This window comes from Clavelina lepadiformis, chromosome 9 (genome assembly GCF_947623445.1).
Source record: "Clavelina lepadiformis chromosome 9, kaClaLepa1.1, whole genome shotgun sequence".
In the NCBI taxonomy this organism is placed as follows: Eukaryota; Metazoa; Chordata; class Ascidiacea; order Aplousobranchia; family Clavelinidae; genus Clavelina; species Clavelina lepadiformis.
The window spans coordinates 13,902,811-13,920,338 of NC_135248.1; the positions used below are offsets into that span (position 1 = coordinate 13,902,811).

Below are 17,528 nucleotides of genomic sequence, written 5' to 3' on the forward strand. Positions count from 1 at the left end.
CAATAAGCATTATGAATGTGCTTCATCTCGATGATTGGACGCTTAATACTATATGCAGTGCCGGTGGTCAATATCGTAATGGGTCGGCATAAATACGAAACTGAACGTTCGAATCTACGAATGTTCGTAAGTCGAAGAGTTGAGGATTGTAGGTAAGATAAGATTAGCTTGAACGAGCATCTCTTTTTGAACTTTTGTCATACATTCGTCAATGCATTGGTAGGCGCCGTCTTTCCTGTACTGTTGGAATGTTCATCAGAATAATGTTCAGCCATTTTTAATCAAAAAACACTGAGTTATGCTTATTTACTAGCCTAGCGAGATATATTCTTACCAGCCTTCATTACTGTTGGACACTATTGTCCTGCTTTCAGGCACAAGTCAAAATATTCTACTTCCTCACAAACCTTTCGTTAGCGAAGACATGTGTTATTTTTTCCGTACTTAGTTACAGCTATCCTGGCATACTATACTACTACATCCTATCCTCATCATATTGGAGATAACGAAATGCTCAAAACCTACAGAAACCTCGACCACGTGCAGAAAAATGGTGTTTAAATTACAACGCGCGAGTAGTTAAGGTTTTAATTTTCTATTCAATGGGAACTAAACGTGTTTCTGTAAGCTAGTTGTTGCTGTTACAAGTTAATCGATATTCTGTCACCCTAAAATTTAGTGCCCAAAGCAACAACCTCACAGTGTAGTCAGTTTACGATCGAGACCATAGTTAAATAAACCAGGACGGTTAATCGGTTAAATTTGTTTGTTTGATCAACAAAATCTCTCAGGTCGCTAATTTACAAACCTTACCAAAAGCGCCATAATGAGTGAGAGCAATAAACTCCTAGTCTGGTTCATCTGTGGCCGTCTCTGCCCATTGACAATGATGCTCTCTGCGCATTCTCCAGCGAATATTCTTCTATTGTGAAAGCCGACTTGGACGACGACTCACAGAGCTTTCTCGACCGCTGTCAGAACCAAGTGCTACTGAAGTCTGAGAGCACGAAAAACTCTTCTTGACTCATCATGAGGTCGCGTGTCTTTCTCGGCAGTACATTCGCAGACATCAATCGGCCAACACGTGGGGAATAGAATTGCATTGAATTTAAGAAACAAATAAACGACTGAATGGATTTACAGAAGGAGAACAAAATATAAAGCAAAGCAATCTACGTTAATTAACTTGGGAATGTAAAAAATTCGATGAAACAAAGAAATCAAAGGAAATAGTAACTAAAATGACGTGACGGTGACATGACGCCAAACGCCACAGATCAAACTGATCGCCAGTGATAGAAAAACAACATTAATTATCAAGAAAAACCAATGAAGAAGTTTCTATGATAAGAAATCTCGAAATTATCACAACAAAATAGCACAACCATATGCGGTGTTTACAAAATCAATTAACTCGTATGTGACAAACGAATACAATTGTTACGTAACTATGCAAGCTAATACACATATAAATCACTTTTAAGCAATATTTCAAGAGTTCTTCGCGTGGCGCATCAGGATAAACGAGAACTACATTGTCTAAAAATCCCGAGTTCGATTCCCGACCAGGTGGCGATTGACAAAATATTATCGCGTTCCGTCGCTCTTACTTTTGTGTAAATGAATCGATTTTAAGAACGGTGTTTATCGAAGTTAAACCAATTTCTTGCTTGAAGATGACTACGTCACCCGGAGACGTCACTTTACTTTCGCGAGCGGAGTTGGACAAATTCACCATCGCGCAGACCAAGATAAATCGTCAACTCCTATAAATTAAAAATTTGAGATTAAATTCCTCTGCAAAGTTCAACTTCACACAAACATAACAAGACATAAATAATACCGAGTCATCCAATTGGTCAAGGACTCGTTGAATTTCAGCGATTTCTGATTGGTTCGCATAGCGCTTCCCATTTGTTGCGTCATCATCAGTGAAGCATTTCAACATATCCAGCTCATCCTCGATTTTGTTGAAGAAGGATTTTGAAGGAATCTTCGGGATTATGTTGTCACTGATATAAAGCCTTCTGATCTAGAGTTAAAATGGTTGTAAAATTAAACTACAACATGGTGTTATAACAAAGACTAATATCCTAATATTTAACTCATACAAGTTAACTGGTTAGTGTTAACTAATTAATAACTAACTAGCATGGTGGTAGCTTAGGCCTACAGTAGCCTACTGGACCAACACAAATTCTTGGATTTTGAGAAAAATAGAAGGAATTTTAAGCGACCAACTTAAACAACAATTGAGTATTCGTTGCAGAAATAAAACTTGATATTAAAGTCGCAAAAATATTTTTGCTTTTGTAAAAATTTGAAATTTGCTTCTGGCCAATTCATAGTCAGATGCTGCCGATTTTAGCCTAAACTGAACCGATCAAATTTTGCCATTTTTCTCAATAAAACGAACGAATTTTAAGCGGCCAGGTTTACTGCGCATTCCAGATCTATCAGCGTTTTAAACAATAAAAATTGCGCGGGGAAATTACGCCCCGTTGAAATAAATTAAAACAAAATATTCCGACCAACAACAACGCACAGAATCTCAACAAACCATCTTTGCTTAAAGGCGGGAAAAACTATTATGACGTCACATGCAAAACCAAGGCGCATTGTTACGACACATCGAGTTCGTAAACAAAGTTGAAGACGAACGAAAAAGTAGAAGGAAAATAAATAAACAAACCTTTCCTGACATTGCTTGAATTGCCTCAAATAATCGGCCGACATCTTCTGGTTTAGAAAAGCATTTGAACAGATCAAGCAACTTGATGCGTTTCTCAACTTTAGTGAGAATAAACAGGAGCGAGTCAATTTGTGATTCTGTCAACTTGATATTGTCTAAACCACAGCTTTTCTGGGAAGAATTCCGCTGCATTCGTGGTGAGCTGCTCGTCACTGATTTGAAAAATTTGTTCATAAAGACACAGCAAATCCAGTGCCTCATATTCTAAACAAACATAACTTTAGTTTTCACTTGTTTTACACTTAAACGACTGTAGGCCTATCTGTGACTTGAGCCTGGTGTGGGCTAGGCTACAAGTTGGTTACAAGCAAATGTCAAAAACACACATTTTATGCCTTACTGTGGCGCCCAACACACAAAATAAAACCAGTATAAGGTTAAAACATTGGTTTAAAAATCACACAGCCTTGTCATCATATATTTGCAAATATAAATTACCGAGTTTATACACTGCTAAAATACATTTATACACTGCTCTTGCCAAATACATTACCTTTATCACTAGATACATTACATCCATGTTGAAACTTTTCTATTTTTCGAGTTATTTTTCTGCGCTCTTCATTTTCTGCAAAATAATGTAACATTTTAGATTCACAGCATTGCATGTTATAGAACATGAAGATATGGAAACTAAATACAAGGATATTAACTACACTTGTTCCTAAACATATTTCTTATCACATTTTGGTAAAAAAATTACCTACGCCTATATGCAATAGAAAAAATCAGGTACGGGTGCAGTTTCTTTAAAATAAAATCCCACTAGAAATTGGTGGTAAAACAAGTAGGCAAGGCTGTAACCAAGTCATTTTTTTAAGACTCGAGTCAAGTTAAGTCATTTGGGAAGTTGACGTAAGTCCAGTCGAGTCAAATTGGATCAATTCAAATTAGACTAATTGGATCAAGTCAAGTTAAAATATTATGCATGTCAAATGAAGTCATGTCATTGGCTATACCTTTAACCGATGATTCACAACCAAATCAAATGTCTGTAATTCAGTTAGTTAATTAATTAACAACAAGGATTTAATGACTTGTGCCAACTTACTTTCCAAGACTCGAGTCAAGTGAAGTCATTTCAAGTATTGACTCAGGTCAAGTCAAGTCAAGTAATTCAAAAACGTGACTCGAGTCATTGCAACACTGCAAGTGTCGAGTCATTACAACACTGCAAGTAAGGCTAATGTCTGTAGATCTGGTGCTTTACAGCCGGTTGAATTACCTAAGTCTACACCTCTTTAAACCAGAAACACTGAGTAATTTGTTTTTCACAAAACTTGGACTGGTCAAATCAAAGAAAAGTATGATTCTTACCTTATCCGTGGACAACCATTACCTGGTGGATGCTGACTGGCGTTAGACGTAGACAGAAAATCTAATAAAACGCTTTCTGTTTCTGTGTTATTATTGATTTGTGGTACTATGTGTTGATTTAAGATTAAGGGAATTATAAACATTAATTAGTAACTTGCTATTTCTAGCCTATTCCATCCAAGCTTTCTGAAATCTTTCTAAAAAATAGCCTTTGTAGGCCTAGCCTAGCCCAGTACAGCTAGATTAGACTATAGGCCAGTAGCCTACTTGCTGTTACCGGTACACAAGGTTATGCGTGCACGGTACCGGTATATCATTTCGATTGTTTACATTTAAATCGTTTCAATTTGTTTGAACAACACCTAATTTACTAACTTTGCTTTACACTTACCCACGATATCAGAAACAATCTAAAGAATTGAAACGGTTGCTGCAACATTTTTCATTCAAAGTGACAATTTCACGGCGTCAGTTTACTGAAGTTGCTGAACCATAATACAATGACCGGCAGATGTTCGCTGATGATTTTATGACTCTCGTATGTGGTGGCGAGGTGGTCGGTGATTGAATTATTCTCACTCGGCGATTGGGTCCTTATAATGGATGTCTCTGTTTGACTAACTTTTTGTGCACAAATTAATTTTTGAGGTGATTTAGTCATGAGAGGTGAGAATTTGGGTCGTAGTATACACAGTAGTTTTAAATTAATTTAGAGTTCAGAAAATAAAATATCATTTTAAGTTGAAATTTATCATTTATTTCAATTCGCCGCTAAGCTCAGTAATTTAATCACGAGAAGTAAGGGTTTGGATTAGAGGGTATTAGTTTTAGGTTAATTTATATTCCACACTTTAGCAAAATTGACATGTCTTGTAAGTTGAAAATTAGCATTCGCAATTAGCTGTTTACACTGGTCATATTTTCCTACTTCGATAAACGGCGGCTTAAATTGGTCAGTAGCTAAAATTGAGACTTGCCAATGTTGTTATAGTTTGTTCCAGTTTGAGGTCTCTGGTATAGACAATGAGTTTCTAGGTAGTGAATACAGCATAGAAAAATCAAATTGTAAATATACAGAAACTACAGACTGCACCTTATTACATGTCAACCCTTAAATCACGTAAATATTTGTTAAAGTTAGTGGAGAAGTTTGCAACCCCAGAAATGTCTTGTCGCACGCCAGGAGGGTACACTCCCAACTGAGACCCCTGCTCTAGTACAACTAACTTACACAGGTTAGTTAGGAGATGGCTCAGAAGCCCACTTGTTGTTACTGGTATGAAAAATCATACGTACGTGGTAGCGACATAGTTTAGTCATTAGAGAAAATTTGTAACACAAAATAAAAACGTTGTTTAAATTGCTTACCTAAAGAACCTTGTTTTGTTGATCCAGTATGTGGTGAATCTCTGAAAAGAAACAAACCTTAAAGGTTGAAGGAAATTATAATTAGTAATCAGCAACATGGCATAAACTATCTATGATAAAGTAAAAACTATCAAACAGCAATGATGCAAAGCTGACTTCATTGGATAGTATGGTCCCTCAATTTCCTCGTCACGTAGATACCACCACAGATAAGCAAGTAGACCAGGGTAAGGTCCTGTAAGTGTGAGTAAAAATTTATCATAATCTCTCTTTCCGTTATTCAAAAATCCCAGCAGCTTCATAGATTCGGCCAATTTCTCATCACCATGTTCATCCTAGAAACAAAATCAAGTTTAAAATAATATTTAGTTTGTGTTTTAAACTTAACTTCGTTAAGTAAAGAATTGACAAAGTTAGGTTTGAAATGGTGTCTTTATTTCAATAAATATAGCACAAGATAAAAATTTAATCGCTAATTCATAAATAACAAACCTTGATATGATGCGTATTTAAGAATTATAAGATGCGCATTTTTACCAATTTTTTTGCCAGCCGCTTGCTTTTATATTTTCTTACCATATTTCGTATCACTTTTTGAAGAAGTTGATGGACGTTTCCACATTCCTTAATAGGAAACTTTCTCTCACTTCTTAAGGAGGATGGCACATTGTTAATACTTATGTCGAATTCATTTTCAAAGTGTTTAAGAGCTTGTTGATATTTTTCAGCATTTTTTCGGGATTGGGTGTAAAACCACCTATTGGCTTCCTGTTGATGCAAATATTTAATTTTCATTACAAACATAGAAATGACGCAAAGCTGAATTATATTGTAATCATCAAATAATTTCTGTCATCTTTTTTATGCAAACCAACCTTATAAAAGCCAATTTTCTTCTTTGACGTCCAAAAAAGTGGATGAAACTTAACAAGTTGTGATGTTGGTCGCTTTTTTGGGTCAAAATCAACCTCTTTTTTTTCTAGGTGATATCCAAACATCTTCTTTATCAAATCTTTAGCAAGTTCCTTTTGCTCTTGGGATAAATCGTCCACTAGAAATATTGTTCAAACAGGAAAAAGGTACGTTTTGTAGACAAATTATGATTTAGTTATTCTACGTGAAATTTTACAAGAACCAAACATAATAAGATAAAATGTAAACTAAAACATCTGGCAAAGAGTTATAAACAGAAAACTAATAGCGATGCTTGATAGCATCATGGAACGTCACTATAGTAGAGAGGCGTGTATGTGTTACTAGAAAACACACATGCCCGAGGGTATGAGCACAACAATTATCCTACTATCTGAATTTAGATTATTATTTTTTTAGATTAAAAACTGAACAAAAAGCGCTGGAATTGGCACTATGTGTTAATTAAAATGAGGTTATAAAAAACATACTTCTCAAAATCTTGAAGTAATCATTTTAAAATAACCTATTTATCTTGAAAAATGTAATTCGGTACAGGGATTCGGTACTTTCACAAAAAAGTACTGACGATGCTGTTTTGACGGTATCGGTTCTGAAAAAGCACCGCAGTACCGTAATACGGTACCATAGTACCGTGGTACCGCCTACCTTTGCTATCCGAGTGCACAAATTATGTCATTTTTTAGCGAAACAAATTGTATCAACTTTTAGGCAACAAGGCACCTGAGTCAAGAAGATCCAAATCAGGAGAAGCTTTTTGTTGAATGTTGTGGGGGGCTTCGTGAGAAGTTTTGTCACCAAATGGATGACGCCCATTTGTGAGGACATAATACAAGGTAATGCCAAGTGAAAATATATCGGCAGACTTTCTCTGTAAAATTGTGATATTTAAAGGTTAAATATAAAGACACCTTAAAAAATTATTAATGATTTGAGTAAGATTGCAGAGGTCGGCCTGACTTGATGGAAGTGGTTTAATTCATGATGATTGAGGCATACAATGTTTGATTATTCTCAAAATGTGCCACTAAACAGTTTAATATTAAAACTGTTTCCCAGAGTTAGAAAAAACTCTACCTGCCAATTTTAAATTCGATAAAGTTTGTGAGATAAAAAATAAAACTAAAATCTTAAGAATTTGGAGATTTATTATTCTAGAATCTAGAGTGTGCATTACTACAGCTAGTGTACCCATGATGTTTCACGACTTCCATCTTCTCTCCGATGATACTCAGGAGCCATGAATGCCTCAGTGCTGGTCGAAGTGGTGGGTGCGCTCGATACATCAGTTGCCAATATTTTGCTCAAACCAAAATCACTCACTTTTATTGTTGCATTTTTATCACTCAAACGTATCAAGAAATTGCTTGGCTTCACGTCTCTATGAACTAAACAAATAAAAGTTTATTTATGTTTATTTATACACAAAACAAATAGCAATTATTTCAAAAGAATTTTTAAGAAGGAGGCAGAATTCAACTGATTTTGAAGAAATAAAAGAATTAAACTTCAGACCAAATGGTATTGTTTGTTTACACTGCACGCAAAATTTAGTTGTGTGTGCTCGGATACCGGAAAATCGAGTGGGTACAAAAGGATTTTGCACACTTAATTAATTGTCTGCCGTATTGCAATCTTCACTGAGCATATCACAATTGACTGTCATATTTTCGTAATAGCTTTAGCTCCTAAAATGTTTTTTTAGAATAGTTTAACCAGTCCATTCCATGAATACTTAATTGTGTTGTTTGATATCAAACAAATTTGTTTTTAAGCTAGCAATGAACACTCTCTAAGCAAGTTATACAAAGTACTTACTAATATTTTGTCCATGTAAATAGGAAATTCCCTCAATTATATGTTGGCAGATTTCCAAAGCAGTTAAATTGCAAGCATTAAGTTCACCCTTCTTTGTCCACTGCATAAAAAGGTAATAAACTTTATCTATATTATTATGACATTCATTTTATTTTCCCGTATAAACTTTAGGTCCATTTTAATTTTTAGGAATTTGTTCGAGACGTTGGAACTACAAGACTAAATTTGATGCATTTACTTAAAGAAATAATAGAAATTCCACTTATTTCTCCAATGTAACTTAAATTTGATTGAAAGTATAGTCATGAATAGAATTTGCTGAAAAAAAAATATATACTTCATTCGTTTAGTGGTTTAGTAGCTTGATTATTGGCATGCTTCCTGTTGTAACATTTTGTCAAAATAAAATCTTTGTAATCTGTTTAATGATCATTTTTGAAAAAATTATATGTTTGTATTTGGGTAGCCAATGATTCTCACAATGCGCAATGTAAGACAACGGTCTGGTATCGACACAGTGTTAACTGCAGTATTTTAGCATTTAGGAAACCTTAGTATCTAAATCGAATTTCTTTATTTACTAACAGCGTGTGGTGGCTTTTAACACATTTTATCGCTATCGATGATAAGTAGCCAGGGCGGACCTTTGACCAATGCGAGCGATGCAATACAAGCGAGCAATGCAATACGAGGGCGGGCATTACATGTAGCTAGGGCGGGCCAATACAAGCGATGCGACTGCATTAGGCCCAGTGCTGCTTAGCACTGAAACAAGAATAACAATTTAGCTTTTAATTTGCACAAACCACAGTATTATTTAACGATCTGTTCTCAAAAGAAAATCGGCCAGGGACCTCGAAATAGCAAAGGCCGGCTATATATGTAGGTAGGTTAATCTTAGTCCAATGCATAGGCTAAATGCCCCTAAAATCTACTATGTGACACAATAAAATCAGCATACCTCCTCAAGATCACCATCACACATTTCCATATACAGTGAAATTGCATCCTCCTAAAAGAATGTGTATGTGAAACTTATGTATGGTAGGCAACATCTTTTTACCAAAATTAATTGAAACAGGTTTATACAACAATTGAAGTTGTAAATTTTTATAATCATATAAACTCTTAAATACATCTTCAATGGCATCAAGATAAAAGACCACATTTGGATGACGAAAACTGTTGTCGCATATTTTCTTGAAAGTTTGTGCTTCGCTTTCTGCATATTTGACATGATCCTTTGAAACACGCTTCTCAATGATCACTGTTCCATCATTTTGCCGGCATCTACAATCAAAAGTATGTTTAAATTATTTGCTGGATGAATATACAGTGAGACCTCGTTGATCCGGACCACTTCGTTTCATCAAAAAATGTCGGTTTATCCGGATTATCGGAAAGTAAAAAATCAATCAATCTTGCAAATGCAGCACCGTGTACAAAACGCAGTATGCACCTTACTCCAATTCTAAGTACTGACTTTCTTGCTGGACAGCAACTAAAATAAAATTATATTTTTTGTATGATCCGACCCAGTGTCGAACCCCAGAACCACCGTATTAAAGACGAATGCTCTCCAAGTGACGAACATTCGGCCGCAAATCGGTTTGACAACCGCTCTTGCATGGCGAAGCATTCCGGCGGGACCAGCAGTCTGAACTTTCTTTGACCTGTTTCCAATCTTTGCGCAATGCGATATCAAAAGCTGATAGCACGATTGAGTTGCAGAAGTATGTCTTCAATAGATTGCCGCACTCAACCGATATAATGTACGTATTTTTTTGCGACCGCGGAAGCGTTGTTTGTTACTGTTGATGAACAATTTATTTTTTCGTTTCTAAAATACTGTACAGTATTTCATAGTATGACTAAAAAGCTGTGCGGCTAAAATTTTTTACAAAGCGCAATGCTGTACAGTACTGTACTTTTGAATCAATAAAGACCGCAACGTTATTATGCGTAGATAATCGGCTATTGTTTCGTCAACTAACTACCCAGTGTACATAGTGTATTAGGACAATCATGAATCATTTTCGCTTAACTGTTAATAATCCGGTTTATCGAATTTTATTGCTATTGATTTAGCACATTTGTTCCAAAACTTTTGTGTCGGAGTCGGACAGCGGGGTTTCCGGATTAAAGGGGTAAAATGCATAGGAAGAAATCCGTTCCCGGCAGTTTTGTGTCGGATAGCGGGGATTCCGGTTGTTCGGGGGTTTGGATTAACAAGGTCTCACTGTATACTCGCTTCTGATGATTGTAGCAACACTTCAGAAAAGTTCTCTACAAGTGTGATGGATGTGATAAAAACTTTTTATAATGATTGCCTTTCTGTCAATTATTACTATCGTTTGCCCGCTTTATGCCGACCTCATCTAAAAAGCAAATAAAATGAGTGCTTTTACTTTGTTTGAGGGTCATCTACTCCACAGTTCAGTCAGGAACAAAAATCAAATTGCTTAGTGAAGTAGAATTACAAACTAGCAACTTTCCTTAAAGTAAACTCACCTGACATCCATCACTGAATCAATGCTCGTTAATCCTGCACCTTTTGAAGGTTCAGGCGGCAAATATTAAAAAAGATCATCGAGTCTATCGATTTATCGATCATCTCATAAACAAATGTGTACACATATATCAGCAGATGCATTTTTTTGTGAAAAGACAGCCACGACTAAAGATTCGATGGTCGTTAGTAAAGCTAAAATTGTCAATTAATTATCATTAAGCCATGCAAATTCAACCATGCAATCATACCCACAAATCTTTTCCGTTACAAACTAGGTTTAGACGTAAACATTTAATTTTATTTAATTTAATTTTTAACATTTAATTTTCCTGTCATATTGAAGCAACTCGAATAGAATAACAATAACGAATAACGACTCGAATAACAAAATTAAGTCTAGTCCAATACATTTCACAATACTGCAACCGGAGTTGAAATCATGCTATCACGCAGAACGTTTAACATTGCTCTAAAAGTGAAGAACAGTTTCAAAAACAAACTGGCCTTAAAGCAAACAAAGTTACTGGTAAGAATACTGAAAATTATCGAAACTGTTAAGAATACTGAAAATAATTTATAATAATATACAGTGGTTAAGCATTTATTGCCAAAAATGTATCCCAAATTTGGCCACCTATTATGTGATTGTCGCCATTTCTATCATAATTTAGCGATGAATTTTCACTTTTTTGCCACTAATTGCATAACCACCGTGTATTAGTGAAAACCTCCCTCTGCTATAGGTTATCTCCATCATAAGAAAAGCTAATACGATTTTGGCAATAAGGGCTATACCAAAAACTGTCTGAAACCTAGTTGTCTCAATACATGAAATTGCTGCCGTATTTTTAACCTAACTTTAAACGTTATTGCAATTCAAATTTTTTACAACTGTTTCGCATCAAAAGCAAAACATTTTAGCTATAAAATTGAAGATTCTTCATAGACATCTTATGTTTGGAGTCTTTAACTAGATTAGTTTAAAAGCTATAGCTGTTAATAGCCTCAAATGTCATTTGGATGACATGTGGTGTACTTCAAAACATATTCCTATTTTCCTATTTCCCATCGGTGCATGCATTTCCTTTGTAAATGAAAAAATACGTACAAATAAAGTTTGGTTGTAGCCTACCATTTTATCTGTATTCAGCAATGTAGCAATTGCCCAATCGCTGTACACACACAAAAAGGTAAGGCCAACTCACGCCTAAACTGTTGTTACGAGAGTTAGAGTATTATATATTACTGCGATACATAGACTTTACCTTTGTGGTACATTTCAAAAATGTAGTGGTAAACACATCGTCACAACAGTATCAAAATATGGTCAAACAAATAGTTTACTAGGTAAATCATACTACTACATTGAACACATTAAATATTACATTAAACATACTATTAGTTTTCAGCGTCTAAGAAATCGAAGGCGTCACAAATATGTAATAATTCTGTGATCATAATTTGTTGCATAAGTTCAAATTCTGTGCTGATGCACCCTTGACTGTTACTGTGGTGTTTGTGCGTATCGCCGGTAAGTTTTATACTTTCTTAAGAGACTCGGTTTGTTACTTATCTGCAATGCTGTCAGTCAGTTTTACTGTTGTACATCTGGTAATCAATCTGTTTTTACTCACCTTTACTAAAAACATTTGCACCCATTCGACTATCTATAAGATCAATTGATTAGATTTATTTAGGAATAAAAATTTTGAGAGGAATAACTTTCTTTTGTTGCAATTTCACACAAACAGCATTTTAAAACTTCCGGTATCATTAGTTACATGATGAATAGTGATTGTTGGTTAAAATTTAGGTAGGTATTACACAATATCAGATCACTTGGTACGCCTACTACTGAAATACCGACTGACTCTACTAAAGGAGCCCCTGACTCAATTTTAGCCCCACCCAGTCTTAATCCTGGTTTCTAAGACAGTATATTGTTTAAATTGACACTGACTGCACCTTGTTAGCCAAACTAGACTGTAAAAATTAGACATGAGGGGTAAATAAGAAGACAGAAAGACAGATGGAGAAGTTTATAAAACATCTACTATGATAAAAATACCAACAAAAAGATAAGCCTAATAGTAAGCTTAAATTTTCTTCGTTTGCTTTGAAACAACACAAACTTGCTAGCATTAAACGACCTAGATAGACAGTACGACTTACTTATAAATCTTTGAAAACAAGGTACGTTTCCATGGTGAATTTGCTTCTCGTGGATATTTCCTTTCACGTGAAGAGGTCTTGCTGGACATTTTTTCAAACCGGCAAGATTTTGTGGAACAGGATAAGTTCTTTGGCCAATATAATGGCGGAAATACAATATAATGTCAATGTAATTACATTATTTTGGTTAAAATATATCAAGTGTTGTTAATCTATAAATTTTTAAATACAATTAATCTGTCCCTTACTCTAAATAAACTTCCATTTAGTGGAATCATTAACAGTTACTTGAAGTTACAGTATCAACCACAAATTTTATCTTCTTTTGTTTATTGAGCAAACATGCAGCTAATAGTCAACCAAAAGCATAATTCAAATGTTGAGTCCAGTTAGCATACAAAGGCTTAAACCTTTTGTCCTGAAGTATCAAACTCAGCAAGTAAGCGCTCGTGAAATCCTCACTTAAATTGACTATCGCCCATAATGGTAAGAAAATAGACCAACAGACACACCTAACACATAGGCTTGCCATACAAGATAATGAAATTCTGCCCGCACTAAAGCAACAACAAAAATTAAATATATCAACTGTTATTTATTTTATAGATCTGCCAATACGACACTATCTCATACATTATAATTCAATCTGCCATCGCTGCTGTGAACATTTTTTGACTAACGGCGCAATGTCTTGTGCCATGACTTCACTGTGTCAACATTTTGCACAAGTCGTATAACAAATGTTATAAATGAACAACGCAACCATCCGTCAATATTTACCTTAAAGTCATAAAACATAAGTTCTGAACGACAAACAGTGGAAATAACGACAGACCATTGCCATAGTGCTTCATATCAAGTTACACTTCACTGCATGTTTTTAACGGTTTTAGGCTGCATTGACTGCTGAAGCTTTGCTGATTAATGCTGTGTAAAGTTGCATTGCATAAAATATTTGCAACATTTCTAACCCCATGATTTTGCATTTCAAGATGGACCATACGCCTTTTATGACATAAAATTTTAAAAAATCAAACAAGATCAGTTTCAGGGATGAACAACCATAGACGTAGGATTCATCCTGACAAAGCAAAGAAACCAACTCAGCTTCTTTTAAGTCTAAGAAGAAAAAAAGCTAGAAAGTCCATTCACTCCACGATTGATTCTGTTCTAGTTTGCATCATAATTTTTGCTACGTACAACTTGTGGCAAAATATAAACAATAAAACATGAAACAAACAGTAAGATGCGGCAGCAATTCTGGTCAAAAGTGTGGAATAAAACTTAGTTTCTTTACGCAGCAATGTTAAATTATAAATTGAAGTTGTAAATCAATGAACATAACGCCATTGTTAACCATTCATCGTAATCCTGATATAGATTAGCTAAAAGTTATAATAGTGAAGCTTTAAGTTCTTAAATTTTCTTGCTCACTTTGAAACGTCCGAATTTAAAAATACTAAATTCTGAAATTCAATTATGAGATATTTTGCCTAAATCGTCTTCCAATTGTTGTTATAAATATGGTTACAACTGCTTTGTTTATTATAAAATATTTTGCCGAAAACTCAGTATAAAAATTTATAAAAAAGGCCTATTGTCAAGTTGGGTCCAACATTTAAATAAGTGTTAGGGTTTAAAAGGTTGGCACCATTTCTATGTAAATCTTGTTTCTTTCCCGAAAGCTGACATTTGGTGGCAGCAACTACAATCTTTAAAATTTGGAGGTCAGGTGCAATTCGGAGGTCAGGTGCAATTTGGAGGTCAGGTGCAATTTGGAGGTCAGGTGCAATGCGTATGCTGCAGGTACATAATGAGAAAGCCAAAGACGCGCTATGCCTAGGAACTGCAGAATGGCAAGTTTTCAGCAAGATCTTGATTGTGCCAAGCAACCAAAAGGGTTTAGTGTGTTCTTGTGTGTGCAATTAAGTAGTAATGTACCGGTCAACAGTCTTATTTAATTTAATTAACCTTTAAGTTAAGCTCTAATTCAATCAAAAATTAAGTGCGTAGAAGTTTTGCTCAAACCATTAAGTGCAAGATTACACACCTAAAGTGCACTACCAGCAATTTTAATGAATGCCCAGATGCCATAGCACCCAGAATTCAGCCTGGGCACCGAACATTTAACTAAATGTTTGACAACTGGGCACCTGGATTTTTATGAGGATGCAGTTTATAGTTTTCATAGTTTCTGGAGTCACATCAAAAACTAGTTGCTTCATTTCATGCTTGAACAATAAATGTAAAGTGCAAAACTATGACACATGGTGGTTGTCCAGACGTTGCCGTTGTTAATAGTTTTCTCAGTGGATTGCTCAAAGTTGGAAAATAAAGCATAACACGAAGCCTTTACAGGAAATAATTGTTCTTAGGAACCTGATATAGTTGATTTAGAATAAAACAGGAAGAGTTTTATTTTAAATGTGAAGATGTGAAGACTTTTTAGAATTTGGTATCTAGGTTTACTACTTAGTGTGCTATTTTATGTCACCTAACAACTAGTTCTTGCCTAAAGTAATGGCCACATGTATTATCGGTTTTGAGATGTGGCACAAAGAGCTTTGGCTTCGGCAGAATTCATGTGGAATACACCCTGGTACGGTTGCCAAGCTATCCACAATAAGCTATCAAAACTGAAAATAATCAGATCTGCAAGTTTATATGCATGGTGCCACATTGGGTTGGTACCACTACTTGTTGCACTAAATTGAAATATAATCTATACATGCTTTGTACAGCTTTCTAACTAATCAAAGTCTTTTTAAGAAGCTATGGACATATAGCCTACTTTCAAGATTCTTGTAAAACAGTTGTTAAAGATAAGCGGTTATTTTAAAAGAACGGGCATGTAAAAAGTTGATTTTAGTTGTTTATGAATCAATTTAAGCTAAATTTGAATTTTAGATCAAAATCAAAACTTTGCTCTAAAAGTTAAGGTTACTATGTTACAATAATTTCGAGGCTGGCCGAGGTCATTTGATTGCATGGATGACAACCTTGACAGCATCTGGAATTACAGTTTCTGAAGTTCATGTTTTGACACTCACTCCAGGACTTTAAGTCGTGTAGTAGTAAAAGCAAGCCAGACTGCAGAGTTTGGCATAGATGCACGCAATACTGCTTTTCATGAGCTTAACTGCCGCACTTAACAGGGGTTATTTTGCAATTAATGATTTAGACAGAAATTATGTTCACTCAATTTTCATTTAATTTAAAGATTGATTAAGTCAAACTGTGCACATTACAACTAAGAGCGCACTTCCATGAAGCTTGAGCAGTATTTTTGGTTGTTTGGTTCACACAAAATCTTGCTGAAAATGGACATACTTTGCAGTCCGGTCAGCAAGTCGGTAACTAATATATAGCCTAGAAGTTAGATTAACTAGAAACTGCAAGGAATAGCTTCGAACGTTAGCTACCACACTTTTCGGTCCAATAGGATAATAATACACAGGTAAAAAATGACCGAATGCATGTCCCAAAATTTGGTTATGATAATCTAGGTATTTAGCCCCTACCAACTGGATAAATACATTCTTGCGGCTAAAAACTGGTCTGAAATGACTAAATCTTTTCCAGTCATTTTTGGTTACCATTATTCCCGTATTTAGTCTCTAGCGTCATGGACCCTGGTAAAGCGTAATTGTTAAAGCCGCCTATGGAACCTAGACCAGACAGGGTTCCTCTTGATTTAATCCATGCCAATTGAAATGTGGCACTTGAGAAGAATTGAGTGGCCTAGTTACCCTGGCGTTACAAGTTAACCTGCATAAGGTTGCATCTAACAATAACCACAATTTTTTAACAACTCACAATTTTTACCGTTAAAGAATTGCATGAACAGAACTCAAAAACTCAACTAAAACTCAAAATAGGAACCTCTTTACGGGGAATTACCAAAATTATGAATCTTGTTTGTTTAGCTCCAGCGACATCTCCATGGTTCTGTGCTTGTGAAATCACCAGACAGTTAAGTTTCTATAAAGATAAAACAAGGAATGGAAAAACCGACATCAAAAACATTTTTAAGTATGTTCATTGTTCAAGTTGCAATGAGCACAAGTCATGGAAACATTATTCAACCTAGAAATTAAAATTTAGAGAAGTTAATAAAAACGGAATATATCGTGATACAGGCAGGTTTGCTTGATCACCTCGTTATCAGGATTTCACAAAAATCTCTTGACAGCAAGTGTTTCTCATGTTTAAACCTAATATTTTATCGTGAAGGTCAATAAATCTCGTTTAAAGGATTTGCCTTAGTTCTAAGTGAGGAAAATATCAAGCATTTTTTTCTGGAATATTTCTATGGTCACTTGGATTCGAATTCGGTAAGATGTTTTTGTTGGAGGCAATTTTGATCTATCTTTGATGGCAAACACAGCAATTGTCACTTGACAATAAAGTTGATGCTGCATATACTTTGAACTATGGAGTTGCTACTCAATTAAAAAATTTAGAACGTTGAACTTATATCTTTTATAAATATGAGGACATCTATGTGCAAATGCATATCCATCTATCAGCTTTCCCCTTAAACTGCAAAACACATTTTGCAAATGTTTTACTACATATGAAAAAGAATGAAAAAGCAAAAGCGAGTGATTTATCACGTAAAAAAATACATCTTAAAAAATGTAGGCAGAAATTTTT

At 35.1% G+C, this 17,528-nt stretch overlaps 1 protein-coding gene across 1 annotated transcript; it reads right to left on the reverse strand.

The window, feature by feature from the left end:
• Positions 1 to 1,894: 1,894 nt before the first annotated feature.
• LOC143471260 (serine/threonine-protein kinase/endoribonuclease IRE1-like) lies at positions 1,895 to 13,124 on the reverse strand. The gene is made up of 13 exons (XM_076969674.1): positions 12,873 to 13,124; positions 9,325 to 9,478; positions 9,150 to 9,200; positions 8,189 to 8,288; positions 7,562 to 7,758; positions 7,094 to 7,241; positions 6,313 to 6,488; positions 6,014 to 6,205; positions 5,594 to 5,772; positions 5,438 to 5,478; positions 3,246 to 3,320; positions 2,693 to 2,956; positions 1,895 to 2,032 (listed from the first exon to the last, which is right to left on the reverse strand). The coding sequence occupies exons 1-12, from the start codon at positions 12,959 to 12,961 to the stop codon at positions 2,817 to 2,819; spliced, it is 1,542 nt and encodes a 513-aa protein (XP_076825789.1). The 5' UTR covers positions 12,962 to 13,124; the 3' UTR covers positions 1,895 to 2,032; positions 2,693 to 2,816.
• Between the last annotated feature and the right edge of the window lie 4,404 nt (positions 13,125 to 17,528).